Below are 27,831 nucleotides of genomic sequence, written 5' to 3'. Positions count from 1 at the left end.
TTAATCTCTCACAACAAAAAAAAATTAAGCTATATCAAGAATATTTGACCACGCGATATGAAATGCTATACTATAGTAAAACAAAATTGTACTGACCTGTAGGGCATTGTTCGCCATTGCCAGATTTCCAATCAAAACATTCAGCCTATACTATTTATGGTTCTTTAATCATAGTATTATCACAAAATGGTGTTCTAAGAATATTCTGATTATTTCATTAAATAGCAGATGATACAAATGAATGCTCTATATCAAATCAAATGAAGGCATTTCATGAACATGTATGACGATGTGGCATATCAGGACGGGCGACGTTGCCATTTGATCCGAGGCGGGATTTTCCCTGAGGGAAGAGTGCAGTCAGCTTACCACGCAGATGCAAATCGACTCACTTCTCATCAGATCGCCACGATGGAAGGACATACTGACGCTTCCCAGTCTTATTGTGTGTTGTACAGCCAAACCAAGGAGTTTGTCGACAGAATTGATAGATACTTCTTAATAGAAAAAGCTTGCAAGGACCACTTTTACCCACAAATCAAGCGAGGAAGAGGACAGCAGATGTAGTTGGTATATCTGAATCCACAGTGAAGATTTGTCCCAGTGCAAATGAGATATGCAACAGCACCACAACCTTATCAGCGTTTCTATTCCCCTCTCGTTGTATTACACTAGGTATCTCGAGAGGACATAATAGTATATATTAGTTAGATTATCAGCCTAATTTTCACTTTTATAACCAGCACCTTTACTGTATTTAATTTACCTATGGTATTTTCATGTTTTGTCCCCCACCCCATTATTTTATTATTCATGCATTTAATCAAATAAAGAACAGTTATTCCGTTTTCCTTGAAGTAATGGCAGCGTCACACAGATTATCGGCCTCGCCCTACGAGTCAGTACAATTTACTTTTACTATAGTGCCTTCATTCTGAGACATGTTTGGCCTACAGTAAGTAAAAGAAGCAAATACTAGAGGGTATATACTAACGACTTGCCTCTTTACTACTCGTTATACCTCTATTATTTTCAACAAATGGATAACTATCAAACTGTTTTCACTCTCATATGTAGGGGAAACGTAAAAATAAGTGAATGGCCCTAAAAATACCTTACGTAAATGAACGTAAGGCACTGTGGAGAAGGTAAAACTTATGTTTTGGCTTGCACTGCTGGTTTACTCTCTTCTTGCTGCTTCGTACAGTTAAACATTGTTAGGAATATGACAACACTTCACTTGTGTGTGTTTGTGTGTGTGTAATTCACTACGGTCGCCTACTGGTCACCCAGCCAGTCTTCCCCATTACAAAGCGAGCTCAAAGCTCATAGACCGATCTTCGGGTAGGACTGAGACCACAACACACACCACACACCAGGAAAGCGAGGCCACAACCCCTCGAGTTACATCCCGTACCTATTTACTGCTAGGTGAACAGGGCTACACATCAAGAGGCTTGCCCATTTGCTTTGCCGTGTGTGTGTGTGTGTAAGTTGGTTCTGGCTGTGTTTGAGTGTGTTTACGAATATTTTAGGTATATGTGAGTGTTATTTTGGATATGTATGATTGTGTGTGGGTGTGTTTGGGTGTGTAGCAAGACTGACTATTATAGTAACAAAAGACCCACCGCCACCATGACCACTGCAGATGTGTCGTCTGTCATGGCAAAGTCTGTATAGTATAAAGGTTTATGATAATTATCTACTACTACATCTATTATCAATGAGACGCTGTACTTACACAAATTTATTGGTTACTGTGACATTTTTCTTTTCGTTATCGTGTCCAGCTGTAGTTATTTGGCGAAGCAGTAAAAATCAAAGTATGTTTTACAGGGAGTGTTTTCATGTCTCACGGGAAAAGAGAAAAAACGAGACTATGATAGACTATGATATTCTCTATTTCTATCGTTTTTATTCTTGATATATGTGTGTTTTTGACAATAGAGCAGGGTGAATTGATAACAAGTAGAGAAATATACATATACATATCGTCATGTATAACTATCTTTTTATGGATGGGAAAAGAAAAAAGAACGAGTCTAACTAGTCATAAGAGCAGCAATATAAGAAATCACCAATCTTGAGCTGTGCCGTTGAAGAGGCGAGGGCTCCACCGACATCTACATCCACAACAACACGGCAGCGCTGGTGAGTGTTTTGTCTTGTTTTTATTAATGAATGCCTCTCTTATTACTTGTGAAGCTCATGTTTTATGTACCGAACAATATTATCACTGCCAGTTCTTGCATTGCCCTTAAGACATAAATCAAAGGGAAGAGCCAATCTCATCAGCCAGAGGGGTTGGGGCAGCACTCTTACAGTCTTACCGTGTGACCCAGACTGAAGGCCGGATGCTACCCATTTCGCCCACGGCGGCCCTCTGCCCTGTCCTGTCGGCATAGAAAACCCATCTCGCCAACCTGATCCCGGATCAGTGAAGCTGCTAAAGTATCCGAGTCGTTTGATACCCATTAGGGAAGGAGGAAATGAGGTCCCACTCCAGCCCTCTCGCCCATGGGCGGTAGCTGTTTATCCGGGAAGTTAACGCCCCACTACCAGCCACGTGGAGGCAAAATACCCAGCATCTAAGACCCAATTGAAGGTTTCACATCTCAAGGTAGAGTGTAGCACACCTCAACCCGCCCCGTGTCTGAGTATGGCTGATGGCTCATTGATAACCTGAGTCCACTCCAACACCCAAATCCAGGACCATTTTACATAACCTAGCCTAATCAAACAAAAATCACACTTTTCCACAGGCCTTACTTCAGGGTAGACACAAAAACCTGGCTTAGGAGAAATCCTGAGTCACCTGTAGCACTAAAAGACCTCGTGACATTTTTCTGCCACTTTATATTGTCGTGTGGTATATAGGTAATAATTTGCATACCACTGAAAATCTTTAATAATTGATTGCAACACTGATTATAGGATATACTTGAGTTGTAAACATGTCTTTGAATGAAGTGTTGATTTGATTTTTGTGCTTTAGTTTTCCAGGCTGAGTTTTGCCGCATCTTACACAGGTTTGTCTTGTCTCCCCAGCAGTGGATTGCAGAGCTCACCACTGTATAGTACTCATCACCACAAAAATTGTCCGGTCTTCATCATGGCTACTGTGTATGGTGTGCTGAGGACTCTTCAGCGGCAGCAGCGAGAAGCTTCTGCATTACTTTTGAGGTTGACACCCAGGACCTATAGTCCAGTGAATGCTGCTTCATTCTCTCAATTTTGCCAGGTATATTGCTGTGTATTATTCATCTGTATATTTAATTATTTATTTATCTATATATTTGTTTATTTTTCAACAGGCCATCACAAAATTAAATGTTCATGATTAGGGAGGCGGTGGCATAGTGGATAAGGTGGTGAGCGTGGGATCGGGCAGACATCCACGCGTAGGTTCGAATCCCACCACGTACAACCTTAAGACACTGCCATTTGTCGAGTGGTTTAAAGTTATCTACATATCACCATGATACCCAGATTCTAGGTGGTTACACTCAGGATGAGCTTGGGTGGTGATATGGGCCCTAATATGGGTACCACTATAAATAAAATTGCCTGCGCCACTAATGGGCGGAAGCTGAACAGCGCTTCCCATACACTTTTCAAGCGTGCCTACAGGCGCTATAGGCCTTACCGTTAAAAAAAAAATAAAAGCTATGTGTGACAAGGAGGAAGCAGAAGATAAGTCAGAATATGTCTCAAGTGATTCCATTCCTGTGATGATATTGTTTTCTAGCAAATGTATGTTTCTCCTATTAAGATATGGTGAGTATCACCTAAGAATAGCAGAAGATTGGTTATGTATTTCATAACAATTGATATCCCACATGGTGTGGTTTGTGAGTCTTTGTGACCATATATCATTCCTTACTCTAATCACCATTAGCTAAGCTGATATAGATGATATATCCCTTCCCTTCTTCTTGATGTATTTATGATACAGCTGATTGGGATTGACTTAGTCGGCTCAGGAGCTCTTACCACTACATCACTTTGTGTTGGTAGCAAATCCATTGGTCCTATTTAGGTGTCTCTTTATTCTGAAGAAAACTTTATATTGGATTGGTCAACCTTAATATTGAGGACTGTTATGATGTCATTATATTTTCTTGCATATTTCCAGAAGTTCAGCAGCACCAATGGAAGATCTCAATGTTTGCTACTGTCACGGAATCTGAGCAGAGGGAGCACCAGTCAGTACCCTGCAATGAATAAGGAGGAAGATAAGCAAGAAAGCAGGTAAGTGTTCACTTTTTAAATATTGATATGGATGTCTTGGATAAACAAATTAGTCTACTTTTCTCTACAGACAACCTTCTGTGCTTGACTCCTCCACTGTGCTACTGAAATCTAGTGTGGTTTTCAAGTTTTGCAGTCAACTGTTGTTATTTGCTTTTATTCCATAGAGAGTCAAAGTCATGCTCTTTAAATCAAGAACCATTGCCTTGAAGAAGTTCCAAGTAACAGGTGTTAGATTGTATATTCCTAAATATGTGAATTATTATAGTATACCAAGATTAATATTATTCTTAAACATATGTATTTCCTTTTTTATTTCCCAGTGTTGATATTGGACCAGGCACATGGAAGGAAATCTACAATGGTATTCTCTCCACACAAATCAAAATGGTGAAATTCTTTTCACTCTCTACATCAGTTTTGGGTCTCAGTGTACAACCCATCCTATTTCAGGTGGGTGATTAAGGCAACACCTTAGGCCACTATTTTTTTTTTCTTTTTTCTTTTTTTTTCTTTTTTTCCATAATGTCAACCAGGTATGGCAACATATAAAATGATGACTTAAATATATTAGAAGTCACTGTAGTCTTAAATTCATGCCTAAGTTCATAAAAGAATTCTTGGTAATGCTCTGTCACACTACAATTAAGAGAACATTCTTTTCAGAAATTACTGGGTAATGATGCTGGTGTACTTGTGGCAGTGGCCTCTTTTGTCAGTTTCTTCACATTTGTCACTCCTTTACTCATCCATTGGATTGCCAAGAAATATGTAACCTGCCTTGAGTACGATCCAGAAAAAGATGTGTACTCTGCCACAACACTCTCCTTCTTCCTCTTGGAGAAAAAGGTAATATAAACCAAGCTTTGACCTTTTGAGTCACTGTATGATGTAAACCTGCATAATATTTGATGGGTGAAGTGTGTATAATATGATGGTCCACATAACTATTCTTCTCCATCTGAGGCTGACGGAACTAAGGGATCTGGGAGTGTGAGTGATGGTGTGTTTTGTTTGTGGCTCTCCTTGTTGGGTCACTGGTCAGATATAGAGGTAGATAGAGATGGATTTTTGTCATCCTACTTGTACATTCATGACTTAACTGATTTATGTACTTGTAAGGTGCGTTTATGTGAAATTGTGTATACTATTATAAGTGTTTATTTCATTGTAATCTTTGTTATCTTTTCTTGTACATTCTCTCTCTCTCTCTCTCTCTCTCTCTCTCTCTCTCTCTCTCTCTCTCTCTCTCTCTCTCTCTCTCTCTCTCTCTCTCTCTCTCTCACAATCAAGAGTTATGTCTCTTATTCTTTTTTAGAAGGCCAAAACTTTGTTCATGAAGTTAATAATAAGAGACTTTTATGTACAGTAAGTCCTCGTTTTGCACTAGTTTAGTATACGATAAATTCGCAGATCTGATAATTGACAATTACTACCATTTTATCAATTTACGAAAAAAAAATCACACTTATGATATTTGAAATTCCTGCCGCCTGTGATTGTGGCGCTGCACTGCGATCAAGTCGGACCAACAACAAACCAGTCGCTTTCGCGCCACCACGACGAATAACAGTGAGACTGTGCTCGGTGATTTACTTACATTATTCTCTGCATTTAAGACCAATTCCTGTCCAAAATGTTACCGAAACGTAATTTGGATCTTGGTGAAGAAGTGGGTAAGGTTAAACGAGCCAGGAAAAGTTTAACGTTGGAAACGAAGCTTGATATAGTCAAGAGGAAAGAACTTGGAGAAGGCTCGTTAGCCATAAGCCGTTCCCTGAATTTACCACAGTCAACAGTTGCTACTGTTTTGAGGAATGCTTCAAGTGTTAAGGAGGCAGCAGCTAATGCTTCAAGCCTGCAGGTAAAATTGCTAACAAAACATCGGGAACCCATTATGGATCGGATGGAAGGTTTACTTAAAATTTGGATAGACAGCCAAACATGCTAGCATGCCCCACTCTCATTGAGCCTTATTTCAGAAAAGGTCCTGTCTATTATTGAAACCTTGAAGGTTGAGATGGATGTCTGTTTACTTTTTTCGATTGACTTTCATACTGAGCTGGAACGTATTCCTATCTAATACATGTTCAAACGGGTTCGGTTTACATTAATTTCAGTTTACAATAGCTTTTTGAGGAACGCATTTCTAGTGTAAAACGAGGATTTACTGTATGTATTTTATGATGCTATGAAAAAGGAAAATTATGTATCAATAATAAGCCTTTATTTCTTCAGGTTAAATTCACAGTTGATGATGTGAAGGTGCCAGAAGTGCCAGGAATGTTCACCACGTTCCTCGTCAAGAACCGGCCACTGTTTGTTGACCCACATATGTTCAAGGAGGTGGAGCACTACGGCCGCCTCATGGGTTATGACCGGCCTATTGATTTTCATCTTAAGGAACACGATGAAAAGAGTGACTGAATACAGTATCTGACTTGCTGCTGTGAACTTGTAGAAAAACGTATTAAGGTAAATCTTTGCTAATGGTTGAAAAATTATAATTGAATTGTTGTTTGTACAGTATAGATATTGTTAAAGTAAAAGTGTGGATAATTTAAACATGTCGTTATTACACCCTGAAATTTAGAGTAGGATTATTTTCTATGAAAGTGATAAGCTTAACTATCCAACTCTTCTCATGCTTATTTTAGGGTATAAATCTTCATGTCACTTGGTGCTTGTGTGTAGAGACTGCAGGAGCTGTGTGTACATTTATGTGTGGAGCCTTTCATAATTGTGATGCTGACTATGATGACCACAGTGTTTCTCTAAAAGGAAATGTATAATTGTTCTCTTATTCTGTGCATAAAACTAACTATATTCCATGGTTCTATAATCTATCAACTTCAGGTTAAAACAAGACATGGTTTAGTATATTGTATTATGTTTGGTATGTACATCATGCAATATTTACAGTATGATATGCTGCATACATCTTGAGCAATAATGAATGTATGCAAAACAGAATGCATATATTGTGGCATTTTATAAAATTGAAATGATATAAAATTATACAAAACGGTTTTAGTATTGCTTACATTATAGTGTAGGTTTTACTACAGAAGTAGACAGAGGATGAAGGTTGTGAAATAACTCCTCATAACATGTCAAAGTTGCCGGAAGGATGGCCAACCCTATCCTCAGTATGCAAGGTGCTCTCAGTACATATTTACACGACATACAGATTTGCCATAACAGCACCAGGTAATGGATTAACTATACAAACATTATGGCACTTAACCAATATGTTCTCAAATACAAGAAACCTCTCTTTATTTTAATCTAACTCACAAAGATGAATAACAAAATATTCATGTTAGCTGCATGTATTTTGATTTCTTACATGATAAGTATTAGTAGTCATTCAATTGTAAATCCCTAAAAGGAGTCCTGTTCAAAACTGTTGCTGAAGGCCCGTTGAATGGAGAGTCCAGGTTCCATTGTGTTGTCAATGAACTCCTCTGCCAACTCCCTGTCAAGGCCGGTATAGGTACGCTCTATCTGTTCATCTGTCAGCTCTTTCTTGGCCTTCTTATGCTTTCTCTTCTCATGTTTTTCTTTCTTTTCTCTGTGCTTTCTTCCTTCCTTCTTCTTACTGGTTCGTTGGTGGTGTTCCTGCAAGGTTCCAGTCAGGGCAATGAGTTTTTAAAAATGGATAATGAATAAACTGCTAATCATATTCCAGAGTTGCAGTAAGAGTGATTCGTGTAATGGATCATCAATAAATTGCTTCTTTGTAGTATAGTTAAGATAGAATATGATGAAGATTTGGTTTCCTACACTAAAATTTTTTGCGTGCATGAATCCTGAAGAGTTGTCCTGTTTGTTCTAATGAATATTGTTCCCATGTATGAATTGTCCTAATTGTGAAATAGTGCAATTTTGAATTAAGACAATACTATTTACACATCTAGGACAGTCATAGTTCTTAACCTCTTCAGTACTGGGATGCATTTTTATTACAAGTTTTGGGTATGATTAGACAGTTTTATTGACATTAGGAAGTGTCTAGGGAGGTCAGATGATTAATGGCCTCAGTCTTCACTATTTTAATCCCCTACATAAGTTTTGAAGCTGTATAAAATCACCAAAAATAAGCAGAATTAATATGAAAACACATCATGGTACTGAGGGGTTAAATTCTCTTCATAAATTTGAATAATGTCTGAATATTTACATAGAATCAAGAAACATTACCTGATCTATTGCATGTTGAGAAGGAGGCATCATTGGAGTCATCAAGTGTGGGTAGTAGAGGGAAGGGTGTGCTGCATGTGGTGGGAAGTGATGTGGATAAGCTTGGTGTGGGTAAGGCATGGACATCTGTGGGTGCATGGAGTGACGGTAGTCTTGAGGGTGAGGGTAGATGTGCTGGTGTTTGGTGGAGGGGAGGTATGTTGTTGGAGGAGGAAGGGAGTGGGAGCCATGGTTGAGGATGGGGAGAGCAGAAGGCTTGAGAATGGATGGAATAGATGTTTGTTCAGTCTTAAAAGAGATGTGTGAGGTGCAGACGTCCCCTTGCCGAGTTTGTGTATCTTGTGGGAGGTGGAGGAAGGGAGAGTTGAGGAGGGAGATGTTGGGTCACTCAGGGTCTTTCTTGGCGTGGCCGAGGAGGAGGAGTCGGATGAGGAGAGTGGCACAAACTGTGAGATGGATGACACTCCTCTTGGGGGCCCCTGAGAGGAACCCTGAAATGTGCAATGTGGTCATATGTTGTCCTTGAAGCACACACTCAGCAGCTGGATTGGAAGAATAGCTATACTGCCACTGTATTTCCTTTCGGTCGTAAAATGCAATTAAATTTGAATGGGGCAATGGAAATAGGGATCACTTTTTTTTATTCCCACAGTGAGACATGACATCCTGTCTGGACAATTTTCTAACTCTGCCTGTTGTAATGCAGTGCTGTTTTAGTTCAGGCTGTTTTTCATTGTCCACACACATGTATATGATAGTGTGTGGGGGGAGGGAAATCTCTAGAGCACAAAATTACAGACTGAGTACTTGACATTTGAAATTGTGTGGAAAACTGCTCATTATAGGGAAAGTTAAGTGAAGCAAGTAGTGACCAAAGCCAGAGGAAATTTGAAAATCCTATGCTATTACAGTGAAAGTAACTGGAAGTTTTGTGTTAGAAACCTGAGGGATGATAGAAGGCTTATATAACTGTCATGGAGAACTTTGTTGTACACCATTTGCATTACATTACATAGAGCAGATAAGCTTCTAAATAAAGTTCTTAGTTCTCTTATAAAGACATATAACAAAGATTGAAAGGAATTACTTACAACAGGAATTCTTTACATTAATCATGAAGTTTGGTTTGATAATTTAAGATACTGTACCTATGTGTAAAGGGACTTACAATGGGGAATATGGTTTTTTGTTGTCCCAGCCAGCGGTATAGTCTTTCTTTTCGGTTGTGGCCCTCAGACAGACCCTGGACTCGCTGAGCACCCTTTGAGTTCAGCCCACACGCCTCCTTAGCACAGACAGCGACACAGGCCAGGCTCACGATACAGTCCAGCACCCCAAGGAGCACCAGTGCCCCAGACACCAGCACTGCCGGCCGCTGCACCAGTACTTCTCCAAGCACCTCCACTTCCTCTTGGGTATCCTGAAGCAAAAGGAAAAGAAAAATGAAGGTGAGACATACTGTTCATGTGTTTATCTATGATTGTATCTAAGCTTCAGTAAGAGATAGTAATTATGCAAGTAAATTTTCTATTATATGCCTACCTTTCAATGACAAAGGGCATATTTCTTAATGTTGATTCTCTCTCTCTCTCTCTCTCTCTCTCTCTCTCTCTCTCTCTCTCTCTCTCTCTCTCTTATTTTAAATCAATTATATTTTGTTTTTATTTCTTTATTGCTTATTGTAAACTGTGATTCCCTTTTAGAAGGAAAGACTATGTTGAAAGGAATAAATGCATAGTAATTTGCTACACACACACACACACACACACCGCGTAATGTAGTGGTTAGCACGCTCGACTCACAATCGAGAGGGTCCGGATTCGAATCCTGGGAAGCGGCAAGGCAAATGGGCAAGCTTCTTAATGTGTAGCCCCTGTTCACCTAGCAGTAAATAGGTACGGGATGTAACTTGAGGGGTTGTGGCCTCGCTTTCCCGGTGTGTGTTGTGTGTGATGTGGTCTCAGTCCTATCCGAATATTGGTCACTACGAGCTCTGAGCTCCCCGCCGTAGGGGAAAAAGCTGGCTGGGTAACCAGCAGACGACCGTGATGAATAACACACAAACACACACACACACACACACACACACACACACACACACACATGGAAACATACAAGTAATTAATTATATGAATGGTTAATGATGAAATATGTCGTAATAAGATAACATTGCAGGGTCATTAAGATCTAAAGTTGAAGGCGTTATTATTTATTGGTCTACTGATAAAATTAACGTGAATAGCCAGAAAGCTTACTTTGTCAGGCAGCTATTAACATTTTGCTGCCTCGTTCATTAGCGACTCAAGGCAAAGGCGCAGGTTTTATTTCATAGTTGTAGTCGCTAACTTCCTTGTTTCTTGAGACAATATAATTCATTTTTTCTCTTAGGAAGGTATTTTGAATATCTTTTTATATCAGTCAAAGAAGTAAGATCGATTCATGTGTTTTCATTAATCAAACTCTTTAACACGTCAAGGTCGACCAAATATTGGAACAGGAAATGTTGAAACTTTAATTACCACACTCAGAGTCTTACTTATCGTGGAATTTCTCCAACACTGACTCAATGAAGACAAAAACAACGAGTTTTCACTCTTGCCGCGGCTTTCACTGTGACGCGCCGCCACGCCAGGCCGGGGTCTCTGGACGCACTCAAGTACGCCTTCCATATTATGAGTGAAAGTGGTGAAGCCGACGGGAGGCAGCGGAGGCGGGATAGTGGCGAAGGCCTCCTCCTGTCATTACCACTGCCAGGCCTCATGGCAGTAATGTTTTAGAGGGTTTCTCATGGAATGGAAACTTTGTCTCTCGACTTCAGGTCTGAGAAGGCAGGTTGTTGTTCGCCTCTTTTTGTTTCACGAGTAAAAATGTGAGCACTATCTGGGAAGCAGTTCACTTGAGACAATGACACAATAGATAAAACTAGCTCGTGTTTGTTGTGATAATGCCAAGACGTGATCTTACGTAATAAAATATTTTAGGGTCTATTGACCTTTCTCAGCCGAATAGTCAGATCTAGAACGTCGGCCTGCTAGCTGCCATTTTAGTGAACTTGTATCCAGAACAAACCAGGTCATTGAGAACCAATAGTTAGCATTCAAAAGTAGCAAATGCCCTACCCAAGGGTGCTACAGCTCCTTACTTGATGAACAGCCGTCCTTTACTCAGCGATGGACAAACGCGAGGAAAAAAAAAAAGATGTATGTAGATTTCGTGTCATGCTTATTATTTAAAACTTGTGTTTAACTTTTGGCTTTTAACAAACGTGTACCTCGAGCTGTTTTCTTTAAATAACGAAAGAATGTGACGTATTTTGGAACAGTGTGTGTGTGTGTGTGTGTGTTACTAGTGGTGGCAGTGTTGGTGGCATGTACTCCATAACCCTAGCAGAGAGAGAGAGAGAGAGAGAGAGAGAGAGAGAGAGAGAGAGAGAGAGGCTGATTGAGATAGCACATGCCTAGTATATAAAACTTAGGTCACGGCAATTTTTTTTTTCTTTTAGAATCGGGAATGTAACCTCTTGCTGCCCCAGTGTGGCCATGACCTGACCTCACTTTCACCGGTACTCGTCACCTTCAGTCACATACATTTTACACAGCAGCAGCAGCAGCACGTGGAAAGTGTCGGCCTCGTACCGGTGCTGGTGTGTGTGTAGGAGGGAGAGGCATTGGGAGAGAGGTATATATTTCCATTCTGGCAGCGGTGGCAATGCGGGCCATGATGGTGGAGGGGATACAGGATGGTGGTGATGGTGGTGGTGGTGGCTGTGACCCGGAGAGATGTTAGACGAATGAAGAGGAAAATGTTCGTCTTCACCTGGCATTGATAAACTTATGTAGATATCTATATACGAAAGCTTGAATTTTTATTAACATCATAATGGTAGAGAGAGAGAGAGAGAGAGAGAGAGAGAGAGAGAGAGAGAGAGAGAGAGAGGAGTGGTTATATTTCCTTCATTCACTCGTGGGTTTTCAAACAGTACCCATCATTGGCTGAGTAATCTGCCTATTCATTACGGCTGCCACCCCCTACACAGCACCACCACCACCACCACCGCCACTACCAAGGATCTCGACCACACGCATTTATCCGTTCCTCCTCGCGTTTGTACCGTAATATTTGTGGCGGGTCTGAAGTACCTTGCTCGAAGGAAGAGTAGCAAAAACAATGATAATATTACCACTACTGCCACTGCTGTCACTGTTACTACTACTACTACTACTACTACTACTACTACTACTACTACTACTACTACTACTACTACTACTACTACTACTACTACTACTACTACTACTACTACTACGACAATATCAGCGATACTTTAGGATCACGTCACCTGAACCGTGTCATATCTTGCCTTCCCATCTATAGTCAGCTAGTCAAGCCACAGTCAGCCAGTCAGCCAGATCATCCATGTTCCTAACCACCGTTCCTTTTCCCACGGTGTCATCCTCCCTCGTTCTCACCCATTCATTTAAGTCATAAAGAAAATGCTGGCTTATGAAAATAAATAATAGGTCCTCGGCTCTATTCTCCCCTATCTTTCTCTTCCCGTCCCTCCCCTCTCCTTTCCTTACCTCCCTCTATCTCTCACCTTTCCTCCCTTCCTCTCCTCCATTACCTTTCCCGCCCCAATCCTCCCTCATCCTTCTCCCTTCATGCAAGGCACATCGGCTCCTCCATTCACATGTCACTAAGGAATTTTTTTTTAAGTCTGAAAGTCATAACACCTTCCTCTTCCTCCCTCTGAGTGTGGAAGGTGAATAATAAGCAGGGAGGAGGAGGAGGAAGGGAGGAAGAGAGGGAGGAAGGAGGGAGAGAGGAAGGGAAAGGTTTACGTTGAAAAATAGAGAAAAAATATAAAATGTTAAGCGGAGGAAGAGGAAAGTAACTGCGCTCGTGTATGTGCAAAACTCTTACATAAGCGTGTGAATCGTATAAGTGTGCGAGAGTGTATGTGAACAAGTAATGGTGAGTGCCCGCGGCAGAGCACCGGCGCCTGAACACTGCCTGGCTGCCTGTCGCCTTCGTGATGCCAGGTCGAGGTGTGCAAAGTGAATGTATATGCCTGCACACTGTGAAGTCATGTCAGGCTCTGCAAGTCATGATGGTTACACTCGATGCGTCACATTGCTGTTATTTTAATGGGTTTGTTTAGTTCTGCTCTGCCCTTGTAGCCAGATGCGACCACCTCCACTTCCAGCATCTCTCCTGAGTCTGAAAGCGGGAGTGTTAACCTCTTCAATACCATGACACGTTTTCGTATTCATTCTGCTTACTATTTGATGATTTTATACAGCTTCAGAAAATTACGTTGGAATTAATATAGTGAAGACTGTGCCCATGTATCTTCTGATCTCCATAAATTCTTCCTAACGTCGATAAAAGCGTCTAATCACACCTAAAACTCATGGTAAAAATGTGTCCCAGTACTGAAGGGGTTAATGTTTTGTTATAGAACATTGGCTAGAAATGTCGACTGTCTTGTCTTGTATACGGAAGTTTCGTTTGTTCCAGGTTTCCCCACTGGTCCGAGAAAGTTCGGTTTGCGGGGAGAAAGATTTAGATGTGAGAGGCATTGTCTCCGTGGTCTGCCGTGGTCCTTCCTGGTGAAAGCCTTGAGCATAGGGAGTATATTGTTTATGGGTGAGGCGTCCTGTGAAGGGAGCTGAATGGAATGATTGCGCAGACCCATGCGTGTTGATTGTGGTGCTTCACTGAAACAGGCGATAAGACAATGAAGCAGGATTTGGGGTTGGGTAGCCAGAGGGTTTTTGAAGACTGCAAACCTTTCATCATAACGTTACCTCGCTGTGAGACATTGGTGCAGCGGTGTGGCCTGTGGGTGGGTTAAGCTTTGAGTGAGGAGGTATGATAGCTGCGCAAATTGTGGTTGTGCTGCACCAAAATTCTATCGTATCTTGATTGATGGAGCACATTGTATTTTAATGAAGTGCATTTTTTTTCGAGAGGATTACGAAAGATAAGAGCCTCGTGTGCATTATACTTGTAGACACCGTTGTTCGTACCTCATTCATGTCCCATTCCTTCAGTTATTTGCCGTTCGCTTCCTCCCGTCTCCTTCCCGTTGCCTTCCCGTCCCAAGGTGAAGCGGCGACCCCAACCTGACCCCACGTAGCGGGCCACCCTGTAGCCACGCTTTCCGCCCTCACCCACGTTATGGTGCAGCGAGGGTGACGTGCGTATTGTCAAGAATTTTCTTTTTCGTGGGAGGAAGAGAGGTGGGTTACAGGGTGAGAGTAACGGCTCACTGCCTCGCCTCCTTACCCGGCACGGTGCGAGCCACGAGGAGTGTCCGTGTGAATGTTTTTTCTTTACTTTTAACGAGGTGGTGTGATTGATTTTTTCCGGACGTAGCTATTATCTGTTCTTCCATCTCATTTGATTACACCTTTACTCGCTGCCTCCCTCTTCTTCCTCCTCTCACCTTGAAAAGAAGAAAAGAAAAGCAGAGAATGAAATAAAAGTCACGGCAGATCCGGAAACAACAGTCTCAGCAGCAGCAGCAGCAACAATAACAACAGTAACACCAGCGACTAAAAAGAAAACGACAGACAACAAAACAGAAAATGGATGCTAGCTGTCTTCCCTTCTCACACTGAAGTTTATTGCCAATCGTAAACCGTAAACGAAGAAGACGAAGACGAAGACGAAGAGAGGGAGAGAGAGAGAGAAAAAAAAAGAAAGTGAAATTGCAAAGAGGTAAAACTATAAATGAGGAAGATAAATTTACCGCTAATCATAAAACGTAAAAATGAAAAAGACTAACAATAAATATACTTTGAATGGTGCAGCATCTTATTGGTTCTCCTCGGCAACAGCGAACCAAAGAGAGAGACGATGAAGGCACCCAGCATCGTCCCCTGTAGGAATTTCATCATCTGACTACATGACGTGACCTCCGACCCATGACTGCCTGCCGGAGTTCACTACAGCGGAGAGGGAGGGAGTGAAGGGGGGGTAGGTCACGATGGGGTTTGTTGGGGGAGAGGGAAAGGTCACAGGGGGTAGGTCATGAGTTTTGAATGCTAGTTGTGTGTGGGTGTGTGGCTGTAAGAGAGAGAGAGAGAGAGAGAGAGAGAGAGAGAGAGAGAGAGAGAGGCCCTTTAACCTCTCTTACCCTTCCCTACCGTACGTGGCCAAGAGTTCCTCAGGTAAACTAATGAGATTCCCGTGAAGAGAGAATAATTGCTCTTGTAATTTGGAAAAGAGATAATTTTCTTGTAGCCAGGAGAAGAAGATGGAGAAGGAGGAGGAGAAGGAGAAGGAGGAGGAGAAGGAGGAGGAAGAGGAGGAGGAAGGGAGGGTAATAATTAGATCGAAAATGAGGTGCAGAAAATAATACGTTTTTGTGTAGTGGTAATGACGAAGCGAAAACGTGAGTCAATGTGAATCATCCCTGACAATAAGTTGAGTCAAAAGCGTCAAGGATAGAGAGAGAGAGACAGTCAACAGTGTGGCCGGTCAGTGACGAGAGAGCCTGTTGTTCTTACTCGCAATTTTTTATCTATTTTTCTTTTTACTACAAGCAATGTGGAGTTCCTTGTTTAAAAAGGCTAGAAGATTGGTTTCCTGAGTCTCTCTCTCTCTCTCTCTCTCTCTCTCTCTCTCTCTCTCTCTCTCTCTCTCTCTCTCTAATAAGCAGTGTTTGACATGGGTGTGGCGGAAGGTTGCTCGCCTGACAAGTGCTTGATGCCTTTCTAGTACAGCACATTAACATTCTCGTGGCATCTCCGGTATACCAGATGCAGAAATAAACGTCCAGCTTGGTTCTCTTTTCTCAATGTGCTTAAGTAATTGTGATAAAGAAATTTTGAGGTGTCGATGGAGATAGAAGAAGGTGTGTTCGTGCCTCGGGTCAAGCGTCTACTAAAGGGCTGAGGGGCTGAGGGGCTGAGGGGCCGAGAGCCGTCCATTGTTTTATCTTGGTGCTGAGTCGTGACTGTTCTGGTGGAAGTGTTGCTGAGGAAATGAAAGTAAAAGAAGGAAAATAAAAAAAGTATAAATGAATTTGAAAAGAATACAAAATCATCACGAGTTGTGGCACGATATAAACTTTCACCGCGGTAAAAAGTTTCATGTAAGAGATGACTGTCCAGTTTTTGTCCGTCCATTTACCGCCGCCATGAGAGAAAACCACGTGTAAACAACTCAACCGACAGCTGTAGTGATTGTAGAGTTCAGGGAAAACTTGTTAACATTTCATTTATTGTGCAAAAAAAAAAAAAAAAACTGCACGAGCCAAGTAGCTGAACTTTATTTTACGATGCAGTGAATGTTGAAATGTTCCACACGCGAAGGAACGTGTTTGCAGGTTGAGAATGACTGTTATCGGCCGTGCAGAGTTATGATAGTCAACCTCAAGCTTTTCGAATGGCACATGGAAATACTAGGAATAATAGAGACTGAATACTTTGATTATTCAATGCATATTTTTTGTAAGTAATCATTCTAGGCTCGAGGATAGCTATAGATGAATTTCTCAAAAGCCAGAAGCTCCAAGAAGGGTGCATGAACTTAGAGAATGTTGAAGAGCACTGGTGAATAGAGCACTCGTTGACAGCTTGAAAGAGAGCCCTGCCATGCGCCACCCTTGCTTTGATTGCCAAGATTGTGACTGTGTGGTGCAAAAGAGGAAAGCTTGATACTTGGTGGTTTGTGCCGTGATGGTGATGACGGTGATGGCGGTGATGGCGGGGTGTTACAGTGGCACGGCACTATAATAACCGTGGTAGGAATGGCATGATGGCTGCAGGCACGTCGCTGAAATGCCGCTGCTGGAGGTTATGTGGCTGCACTGGATTCGAGGGTACGAGGCCACGACCTGTACGCTTCTGGTTCAGTAAAGGTGAACAAATCTATATAGAGCTTGACACAGACAGTGACCGACATGTGACTTTGACCTCCCCCCCAGGTATAGCATTATCCCCTCCACCTGCGACCCGCGCCTTGCCTATCTAACATTACCAGCGAGGGCAAAAGTGAAAGTAGAATATACACTCTCATATAAAGAGACGAAAAAGAAAAAAATGATGGTAATTTAGGCTCGTCATGTACTTAGGCCACGAGGCGCAGGAAACGTCGATGATACACTAGAAATTCATACCAGCGTTTAGATAAGAGCGCAGCAAGTTCCCGGGAGAAAGTGAGAGGGTGTTAGTGGGCACCAGCAGGAGAGGGAACACGTGGAGGCGCGGAGGCTGGTGAACCAATGATGGGGGGCGTCTCTCCCCATACCCCCCTCCCTCACTGGTCTCGCAGGCCACACGGGGCTACTCTCACTCGGGGTTACAACTGACGAGGAGGAGAAAGAGAAAGTGCACAAGCTTTCTCTGCTCCTGGGTATGACTTTCCACTCTCGCTGGCAGTCTGACGGTGCTGAAGTACAGTACTAAGGTGCCGGCCAATAACCTGCTATATAGAGAGTCAAGGAGGAAAACTGCGTGGCTGCCTCAACCACCTCCACCGCTGCCTCTCATCACCCCGGCCTTGGCAGCAGCGGCGGGGCAAAGGAAAGGCGAACGGGGAGTGTGAAGAGGAAAAACTCTTGACTTCCAGCATCCGTATGCTGAAGTATACGTGATCGAGGCTGATTTCTCTTTTTTAATTCCCCTCACGATCAATGGTGGGACGTGTTAGGGAGAAACACACACACACACACACACACACACACACACACACACACACACACACACACACACACACACACACACACACACACACACACACACAAGATAATTTAATACTGTGAAGGAAAGATTATATTTATTAAAAGCTTCATTCCCATCTGATATAGAGAATTATTCACCTCTTCCCTTCATCCAGCTCCTCTCCCTCCCTCTCTTTTCCCTCTTTGTCACCAATTAGTCTCACCTGTTTAAGTGATTTCACTCATCGTGTTCAGTGAAAATGGCTCTGATTTGTAACGAATGTCAGGAAAAGTGTGTGTGTGTGTGTGTGTGTGTGTGTGTGTGTGTGTGTAATAATCTCACGTCCTTAGTTCTTCCTCCTCTCATCCTGCCACTGAGGGCCACAGCTCGGGAAAACACAGTAAATGAACCAATAGTGAAGCATTGCCGTCTCGTCTCGTGGCAGGGTGTTCGGCGTGAGGCAACACACTCGGCTCAGAAAAAAAGTGAAATCATAGTGTTGGCCTTTACCACGGAACACTAAAAACTCCTGGTTGTGAAAATACGGCCTCTCATTTTTCTTGGAGTCGAAAGCTTTCTGACCACATAAGTTCGTGTGTAAAGATACATTATGAAAAGTTAGAATGCTTAGGTTACTTTAGGTTAAGTTAGGTTAGGTTGGCATGCATACTAACACACACACACACACACACACACACACACACACACACACACACACACACACTCCGCATTTACTCTCTTACATTCTATTTAAGATTAGACTGTTTATCTTATAAACAGCCTAGAGAGAGAGAGAGAGAGAGAGAGAGAGAGAGAGAGAGAGAGAGAGAGAGACTCGTATTCTCAAACACTGCTTCACATCCACTATTTCAAAAGGCTCTATTTAAATTTACACGAATTTTCTAAGGTGTGTTTATGTTTCTAGAGGCAGAGTGACAAGATTTCTACATTATTAAATGGAGAACCACTCTTGAAAACCCCGTTAATCATATCTGTGGCCTTTGAAATTAATCGTGGTGGGAGAACAAAGCATTTCTGAATAGGGCTTCTCGAGACAGCACGGACAGAGCCGGACAAGAACAGGACCAGCTTACTAATGACCACAGCGTGTCCTGAGGCGTCGCTTTCTTTTCTCCGTGGTAGTATTTACAATCGTGGTTCTAGCGGGCGAGGAGGTTCACATCAATTAATGAAACGGGATGCGGAGGCCTACAAAAAGTATACAGCATTTCCCGTGATTTGTGAGAACAGGATATAGCGTCGCGTCTTTTTGTTTCTCTTCACATCTTCCCTTCCCTTAACCTACCCTCCTGTTGTTTATGTTTTCCTTCCTCTTTCTCTCGCTCTCTCTCTTTCTCTTTCGCCCATATTCAGAAGCATCTTCTCCTCTCACTACAAAGACAACTAGCCACGTTTTCAAGACAGTTTCTCCTTTTAATAAGCTAGGAATTTTACCAATCCATCACCAGAACCATAAAAAATACTCTTAAAAACACGATTATCTTCAACTGGAGTCTTTGAAACGCAGTGATGGTGATACAGCAAAGCGTTTCAGAATATGGGTCTCTCTGTTCTTTCTTTACAGTACGTCTGTCTGTTGCCACTGAAGCTCATAACGTGTGTGTAAAATAATACCATCACGTTTTCTTCAATGGTCATTGTCGGAAATCAAACAAGTTATCTCATTCACTTCTACTGTCTTCTGCCTTTCCTCTCAGTCTTACGTCTTCTTGTCTTCTAATTTCCTTCAAATCTTTCAGTTGTCAAGTTTTGTAAGATTTTCAGCATGTTAGACTTTAAGATTGAGGAAAAAGTATCGAAAATCAATCATCGTGTCACACTCATTCTATCTTCTGCCTTGTCTCTCAGTCTTATGTCTTTTAATCTTCAAATTTCTCGGTTGTCAGGTTGTCTAAGGCGATTTTCTGCACATTAGACTAAGGCCCGTATTCTGAAACACTTTACTTTCTCACCATCACTGCTTTCCAAAGGCTTCAGTTGAAGATGCTCTTGTTTTTAGGTGTTTTTATGGTGCTGATGATAGATTGGGAAAATTTCTTGTTTATTGAAAGGAGAAACTGTCTTGAAAACCCGGTTAGTTGTCCCTATGGCCTTGCAAAATTGTCGTAGTGAGAAGGAAAGACGTTTCTGAACATTGAAATAAGATTGCGGAAAAATTGTTGACCATGATTGTAACTAAATTATAGTAGGTGAAGTAGCAAGAAAATACTTTAATATTCGTTAGATGTCTGTGTCTATTTGAGAATATTCATTAGGCATGTTCCTTCTGTTTGTTTTCGCTGGTTCTTAATGGTGTTCATTTGTCTAAACAGATAAAAAGTGTGCAGAAGCCGCCGTCACCGCATCCGGCCCATTTTGGCGACCTGGAGCACCACAACCGGACGCGACATCCCTGTGGGGATCTTGTCGCATCGAGGTAAAGTACACGTCAGTTCAGAGCAAGGCATTCTGTTGACTTTGTAAAGAGAATAGTTCCTCCTGACACTTGCTTTCTTTGTCAATGTGAATGTACCGAGGATTGTAAGGAAGGCTGCATCATGACAAATGGCACTACACTTACTCGTTTGCCATATGATGGTGTGTAATTGCAATGTACTAGATTTTCAGGTTAATGCAAAGTCAGTAGAGGCTTTTAACAGAAAATGAAGAGGGAATATATTAGACAGGCATATGTATTTATGTAATATCAAGAGACTGGTGAGTACAAGTCTATATATTGAAAGCTGCCTTGCCTTGTGTTTGTATTTTCAGCTTCCTATAACTTGACTACCTTAAAGAGGGGAGCCTCAAGATTCTTTTGGCTAATTCCATCGAAACTTTAAGGGGACTGGCAACTAAGTGGGGGATTTTTTTTTTTTTTTTTTTTGTTGCCCTTGGCCAGTTGTTCCCTCTTACATAAAAGAAAAAAAACTATAGATTAATCTCTTGTCGTCTTGTTTTTCGCAACTTCCCTGATGTTTGTACGTTCTTATGTTCGCACAGCGTCTCTAATGTTCTTATGTTCGTGCGGGTTTCCTAATGTTCTTATGTTTTAATGTTCCCGCAACTTCCCTGATCTTATACGTTCTTGCAGCTTCCCTAATGTTCTTATGTCGTCGTGTCAGTATCAGCGAAGATCACCAAGGAGCACGTTTCCTTTAGTCCTAGAAGCCTTTATATGTAGCACTCTATCTTGGGGGGAATTGTGCTTTTCTAATGTCCCCTCAACTTCCCTGATCTTACCTTCTTACAGCTTCCCTAATGTCCTTATGTCTTTGTGTCCGTCGTGTCAGTATCAACGAAGATCACCGCGGGGCAATCATGGTAGCGTATGTCTGTGGTACTCTGTCTTGGGGAAGATTGTGCTTTTTTAATGTCCTCTCAACTTCCCTACACTTATACGTTCTTGCAGCTTCCCTGATGTTCTTATGGCTTTGTGTCCGCCGTGTCAGTATCACCAAGGATCACCAAGGGCTACGTTTCCCTCCGTGTTGGAAGCGTATGTCTATAGTACTCTGTCTTAGGAAAGATTGTGGTTTTCTAATGTTCCCTCAATTTTCCTGCACTTATACGTTCTTGCAGCTTCACTAATGTTCTTATGTTGTCCTGTCAGTATCAGCGAAGATCGCCCTGGGCCACGTTTTTTTCAGTCCTGGAAGCGTGTGTCTGTAGTACTCTGTCTTGGGGGAGATTGTGCTTTTCTAATATGCAAATGGGTTGTGGTCAAGGAAAATTGTGGTGGGGAGCGAGGCGAGGGTTGGCGTGGGAGGGGAAGGGGCAGGCAGAGGCCTCCGCGGCAGGTGGCGCCAGGAACCCTCAAGCCCTTCGTGATGAGACGCCGGTAATTTCCTGACATCATTGCCTTGACGTGTAACTGTTGTGTGACGGATTATACACATCACGGAACCTTCAGATTGAATGTACTTAGATAATATGACATTCTAGCCAGTCAACAGATTTAACGCGCTTTCTTCTATCAAATCGTACGTAGTCTCAAGTTACAGGTAATTATTTATTCAGATTTTCTATCTGTTTATTCGAATTCCGCTCATTAGATACAGCAAACAGCTTTTTTTTATTTATTCATTTATTTTTACATGTTTGAAACTATCGGTACCCATTTATTACTTCCACTGTCATAGATTTTGCCCATCTGTAACTCTAGACAACCTACAATATCCTTTCGAGTTCTGGATACCTCAAATTATCAAAATCCTTTGCTTTCTTATTTCTACAATTTCTTGTACCTCTCACAGACTTAACACACTCCAATTGTACTTCTTTATCGCGGGCTTAACCCCTTCAGTACTGGGACATATTTTTACCATGAGTTTTGTGTACGATTGGACCATTTTATTTACATTAGCAAGGATCTATAGACGTTAGAAGATTAATGGCCACAGTCTTCACTATTTCAATCTCCCACACACAAGTTTCTAAATCTGTATAGAATCACCAAATAGTAAGCAGAGCCAATATGAAAACGTGTTCTGGAACTGAAAGGCTTTGTGAAAACGTAAGAATTAACACACTTGGTGGAAGGAAACCTCAGTATAGTGGCAAATCAGCGTGGCTTCGAGGAACGCACGTCTACCTTCCCGTCCGCCCCTCCCCTTCTCAATTAGGCGTAAGGTGGTGTAAGGTTCTCCGACGAAGCCTTAAGAATATGCTGACTTTTTTCTCCCCTTCCGCACGTTGTTGGGAATGTAAGTACTCGCAATACTCTCTCTCCCTCTCGTTTCTCTCATTAAGCGTTACTAATTTCCCGTTTTCTTCACTCTCTCTTTTCTCCCTTCTCTCCTTTCCCCATTTAAGAAAACTGAACATTCTCACCACCTTCCATCCACCGCACCCTCCTCGTTCCCTCTCTCTTTCTCCGACTACAAGAGATTATTCGCCTGTTAATCTCCCGTCACTTTCCACTTTCTACGGGTGTGTGAGCGCCTTCATAAGCTCCGTAGAGGGCGAGGGTGTGTGTAGAGAGGGCTGGGAAGGAATGGAAGGTATGGAGAAGGGAAGAGAAAGAAGGGGCGGTGGTTAGTGATTGAGAGAAACGAATTAATGAGTGTAAAATTGCAGAAAGGAAAGAAAGGAGAGGGTTGAATTGGAATGAGAATGGTGAAAAGTACTGGAGTGTGTTGCTGTTGGTGGTGGTGGTGGTGGTGTTGGTGGTAGTAGTGGTGGTAATAGAAATAGTAGTAGTAAAAGTGGTAGTGGTAATAAGATGTAGTAATAATGACTTAGTAGTTCTACAATAAAGGAAAAGAAAAAGGAGGACTGTGACATTTTGATTCCGTTATAGTGATGTAGGGAAGTTGTAATTATCTCTCTCTCTCTCTCTCTCTCTCTCTCTCTCTCTCTCTCTCTCTCTCTCTCTCTCTCTCTCGTGTATGTGTGTAATTCACCTCGGTCGCCTGCTGGTCACCCAGCCAGTCTTCCCCAATACGGAGCGAGCTCAGAGCTCATAGACCGATCTTCGGGAAGGACTGAGACCACAACACACTCCACACACCGGGAAAGCGAGGCCACAAACCCTCGAGTTACATCCCGTACCTATTCACTGCTAGCTGAACAGGGGCTATACATTAAGAGGCTTGTCCATTTGCCTCGCCGCTTACCGGGACTCGAACCCGGGCCTCTCGATTGTGAGTCGAGTGTGCTAACCACTACACTACGCGATGTGTGTGTGTGTGTGTGTGTGTGTGTGTGTGTGTGTGTGTGTGTGTGTGTGTGTGTGTGTGTGTGTGTGTGTGTGTGTGTTGTTTTCGAACTATATGCTGGCACTCTCTCCACCTGTCTCCACCAGTTAGTTGCTTCTCACACTTATTCCCACCTGTCACGCGAACACCACCACCACCACCACCACCACCACTACTACCTCCACTATTATCACAAAGCTTCCAACAAACAACTAACAACCTTTCCTACCTACAACACCTCACCACCACCACCACCACCACCACCATTACCTTTATCCTTAAGCATTAGCACCATCCCCCACCACCACCACCACCACCACTCGTATCTTCATCACCACCTCATCACAACTACACGGCAACCTCCTTTAGCGAACATCAACTCTCACTAACGATAAGCACCTTTAGTTCCAGCCCCCCCCACTCCACATACACTCCCTCACAACACACTATATAGCACTCACTCCCGCTATCATTGTTCCCGTCCGCTGCACCGGGACTCATATTCAGGTCTAGGATTTCCCACGATGACCCCCGCGCCAGGAGTGCCACCCTACCGCCGTTCGTCTTTCTTCGTCCAGAGTTCTAGCTAGGTAAGAGGGAAGGAAACGGCGCGGCGGCTTCTGTACCGTTACGTGAAGGGTCGGGATGTGTGTTCTAGGTGACATGTCTCTCGTCTCCTGCCTATTATCTTTTTATCGTCCCCGAGTTCCCAGATTGCGTGTAGCAGACTGATTCATAGCGCACAGATAAATGCACACATACAAAGAGGGCGACATGCGAATACGTAAAAATAACACATGAGAAGGCAAATAGAAAAGAGATACACAGACGAATAGACAGATAGATAGATACATAAGGTTTAGCAAGAGAGAGAGAGAGAGAGAGAGAGAGAGAGAGAGAGAGAGAGAGAGAGATGCATTCAAACTACTATTACAAATACGATTGCCCTTCTCTTCTCTCTCTCTCTCTCTCTCTCTCTCTCTTGCCATGCAGGTTCTACAAATAACACGTTGCCAAGAGGTGGAGGGGCGGCAAGAACCTTTGTAATCTCTGCACACCGCCAGAAAGACTCACAGACGCGTAAAAAAGGTGAATGAGGAAGACTGTTTACCTGGACAATGGAATAAGATTGACGTTTGTTCATTACTCCCTCGGTATTTCTATTTCTGGTCTCCTTTCATCCCTTCCTTATACCTTGCTGCTTCCTATCCACTTTTTCCGACCTCCTACTCCTCTTCCTCTCTCTCCTCATAATCACACCTTACCCCCGCCCTAGTAACCCTGGCATTGTACCTCTAATACAAGATTGCTTTCTCATTCTGCCAAATTCGCGTAATGGGACGGTTGCTTCATCACCCTAGCGTCGCATGTCGTCACCTCCATTAGCTGCCTAAGTCTTACGCAGTGTTGTCACTCTCACCGTCATCAGTGCCACCTGTCACCGTGTCCCTCATATGTATCTCAAGTGCATGCAAAGCACAGACACTTGACTCATGCCACGCCCCCTTCAGTGCTTGCGTGCTTCTCCCATACCCGCATCACGTATCAGGACTGCCTCTTGCTACACTAGTTTTGCACATTTACATTCCGTTCTTATTTTTGTGTTGTTGAATCTAGTGGATGAAATGTATGAGCTTTTTTTTTTTCTGTTTTCGTATTTTGGATTGAGAAAATGAATGCCGCGTAGTGTTAATTTTATTTGTAGATTCATAAAACGTAATACAGTGTTCTCTCCATGTTTTATAGCTGACCCAAAAGTAATGTTATTGAGAACCCCACTATTAATGTTCCGTATCAAAGCTCCGTGAGTCACCCGAAGCAGTCCCCTCGAGTGAGACACCAACCGATGAGTCAGAACACAGTCACAGTTTCCTTGGTACACATCGGTGCGTCCCTATTCATCTGTTCGTACTGAGGTGTGGCCTATTTTTCATACATCGTCTCGCTTTCTTGTCATCAGGCTTCAGGAAAATGCGATTAATAAACAACAATGAGTGAATCGGAGTTGTTGGTAAGCCTGTGCTCCGGTGGCCGCGCGTGTGAAGGAAGAGCCGCGGGAGGCAGGGGCGTGACGGGACTGTCGGACGAGCATCACCAGCACCTCATCTCGCCACACAGAACCAAATCAAGCACGGCACTGTAAAATAGGTACAAAATCAGTACCAGACCATACCAAACTGTAGACGCCCACGACCGAAGGCAATGAACACCAAACAAGACGCGAAAAAATAACCATCAACAAAAACAGAGCGACGCCAGCCCGAGATATGCACAGAATACATGATAAACCGCCGTCAAACACGTACAACTACATTAGACAGGGATAAATACCAAGACAACAGAGAAAAAACACCAACAGACAAGTAGACCGACACCAAACCAAGCTAAACAGCAGTGATAGACAGAAAGCGTTGAAATAATACCTACGGAGACAGAGCTGCACCATATTCCGAAACGCTTCCCTCTCTCACCTCGATCATTCTTAAAGACTATAGAGACGATTAGCCAAGTTCTAAAGAGTATTTTTCTGTTGGTGATGCAGGAAACTTGTTAATATGTCACTAGAATTACGGGAAGATCCTTAAAAAACCCGTATCACTTTAACTAGAGCCCTTTGAAAATAGTGAAGGTGCAGCGCGGAAGTGTTTCAGAATAAGAGCCTTTTATTTCTAGACTCAAACCAGGCCAAGTATCAGCAACAAACAAAGGCAAGGCAGCACCACACGACACGACACTCGACACACTGTACTGCCGGTGTAACGGATTCAGACTCGTCACGGATTGATCGCCTTCACGACAAACACCATACCAAAGTTGAAAATATGAGCACTACCGTGTATGTTTCAGTAGATAAATGAAAAAATTATGTGTATTCAAATTGTGATTTTCGAACGGCGAACAGAAAATAGAGAGAGAAAAAACTTGAGTACCATGACGCGTTTCCATAGTCTTTCTACGTATTATTTGGGGATTTTATACAGCTTCAGAAACTCATGGGACTGGATTAAGATAGCAAAGACTCTGGCCATTCATCTTGTGACCTCCATAGACCCTTCCTAATGTCTGTAATATTGTCTAATAGTACGCAAATCTCATGGGAAAAAGATGAAGGGGTTAAAAAAGATGCCATTCGTCTTTTAGCAATTGTTGTCTTGTTTGCTCTTATCCACCATAACTTACTGATTAAATTGTCCACATATTCTTCTTCTCACGTATGCCGGTGTTACAATTAACTCTTCAGTACTGGGATGCATTTCTACCTTGAGTTTTCGGTGTCATCAGACGATTTTATATACATTAAGAAGGATCTATAGCAGTCAGAAGATTAAAAGCCAAAGTCTTCATTATTCTAATCCCTCACGTAAGTTTGTGAAGCTGTATAAAATCACCAAATAGTATAAGCAGAATGAATAGGAAACTGGTACTGAAGGGGTTAAAACTGATAAATCGATAGACATTTTAACTGAGGTATTTGGTGTGAGAACCATCGGCTACGTGAAGGCTCTCAGTTCGATACACTGGACCAGTAGATCAACATTGTAGCACGTAAGCACTTTGCCACACCAGCAGGAAGTTGGTACGAAGTTTTTCAGTGACCCACAAACGTCAAGCAATAGCGCTACATTCTCCTGCATGCCGTTTGACCTTCCGAGATCGTCTTATTGGCTGTTTTATAGAGGCAGTAGGCGATTACGGCTCTTAAAACACAAATTTGCAAGTCTTATGCGTTGGTTTTTCTCATTGTCTCGGAATCTAAAGAAAATGGGAATATTGTCACTAGTGTCTGGGTCTCTCTCTCTCTCTCTCTCTCTCTCTCTCTCTCTCTCTCTCTCTCTCTCTCTCTCTCTCTCTCTCTTAGCAGCGATAAAGTGCGAAAGAACTTGCTTCCTCATAAATATCTCATCTTTTTCTCCCCTTTCTGCGACCCGGGAATCTCTCATGCGCGTCCAAGTAAGAATGTGGGAGGACACGGGGCGGCGGGCTGCTCACCTGCTCAGTCCACGCGG

At 42.6% G+C, this 27,831-nt stretch overlaps 2 protein-coding genes across 8 annotated transcripts in view; one reads left to right on the top strand and one right to left on the bottom strand.

Moving 5' to 3' along the window:
• Positions 1–358: 358 nt before the first annotated feature.
• On the top strand, positions 359–6,816 carry LOC123504268 (transmembrane protein 70 homolog, mitochondrial-like). 7 transcript variants are annotated; one of them, XM_045254674.1, is made up of 7 exons: positions 359–445; positions 2,029–2,151; positions 3,052–3,241; positions 4,136–4,251; positions 4,575–4,704; positions 4,918–5,100; positions 6,490–6,816. In XM_045254674.1, the coding sequence occupies exons 3-7, from the start codon at positions 3,113–3,115 to the stop codon at positions 6,676–6,678; spliced, it is 747 nt and encodes a 248-aa protein (XP_045110609.1). In that variant the 5' UTR covers positions 359–445; positions 2,029–2,151; positions 3,052–3,112; the 3' UTR covers positions 6,679–6,816. The 7 variants fall into 7 exon arrangements, with proteins under 7 accessions (XP_045110609.1, XP_045110610.1, XP_045110604.1 ...); XM_045254672.1 differs by lacking the exon at positions 359–445 and adding an exon at positions 2,343–2,620 and having other exon boundaries at positions 2,034–2,151; XM_045254670.1 differs by lacking the exon at positions 359–445 and adding an exon at positions 2,343–2,620 and having other exon boundaries at positions 2,034–2,151; positions 3,049–3,241.
• Positions 6,817–7,121: 305 nt separating this feature from the next.
• Positions 7,122–27,831, bottom strand: part of LOC123504267 — a 36,288-nt gene continuing 15,578 nt past the window's right edge. Inside the window, 4 exon segments of the mRNA XM_045254668.1 lie at positions 7,122–7,872; positions 8,455–8,786; positions 8,789–8,945; positions 9,623–9,874. Coding sequence (XP_045110603.1) covers positions 7,636–7,872; positions 8,455–8,786; positions 8,789–8,945; positions 9,623–9,874 — 978 coding nt within the window. The 3' untranslated portion in view covers positions 7,122–7,635.

This window comes from Portunus trituberculatus, chromosome 15 (assembly GCF_017591435.1).
Source record: "Portunus trituberculatus isolate SZX2019 chromosome 15, ASM1759143v1, whole genome shotgun sequence".
Taxonomy (NCBI): domain Eukaryota; kingdom Metazoa; phylum Arthropoda; class Malacostraca; order Decapoda; family Portunidae; genus Portunus; species Portunus trituberculatus.
This window is presented reverse-complemented; position numbering and strand designations above follow the sequence as displayed.

Excerpts from the sequence above, each read along its gene's own strand:
- LOC123504268 (XM_045254674.1), top strand. The coding sequence starts at position 3,113 with ATGGCTACTGTGTATGGTGTGCTGAGGACTCTTCAGCGGCAGCAGCGA. Across the intron at positions 4,705-4,917 it reads TACAACCCATCCTATTTCAG|AAATTACTGGGTAATGATGC; the intron begins GTGGGTGATTAA and ends CATTCTTTTCAG. Across the intron at positions 5,101-6,489 it reads TCTTCCTCTTGGAGAAAAAG|GTTAAATTCACAGTTGATGA; the intron begins GTAATATAAACC and ends TTATTTCTTCAG.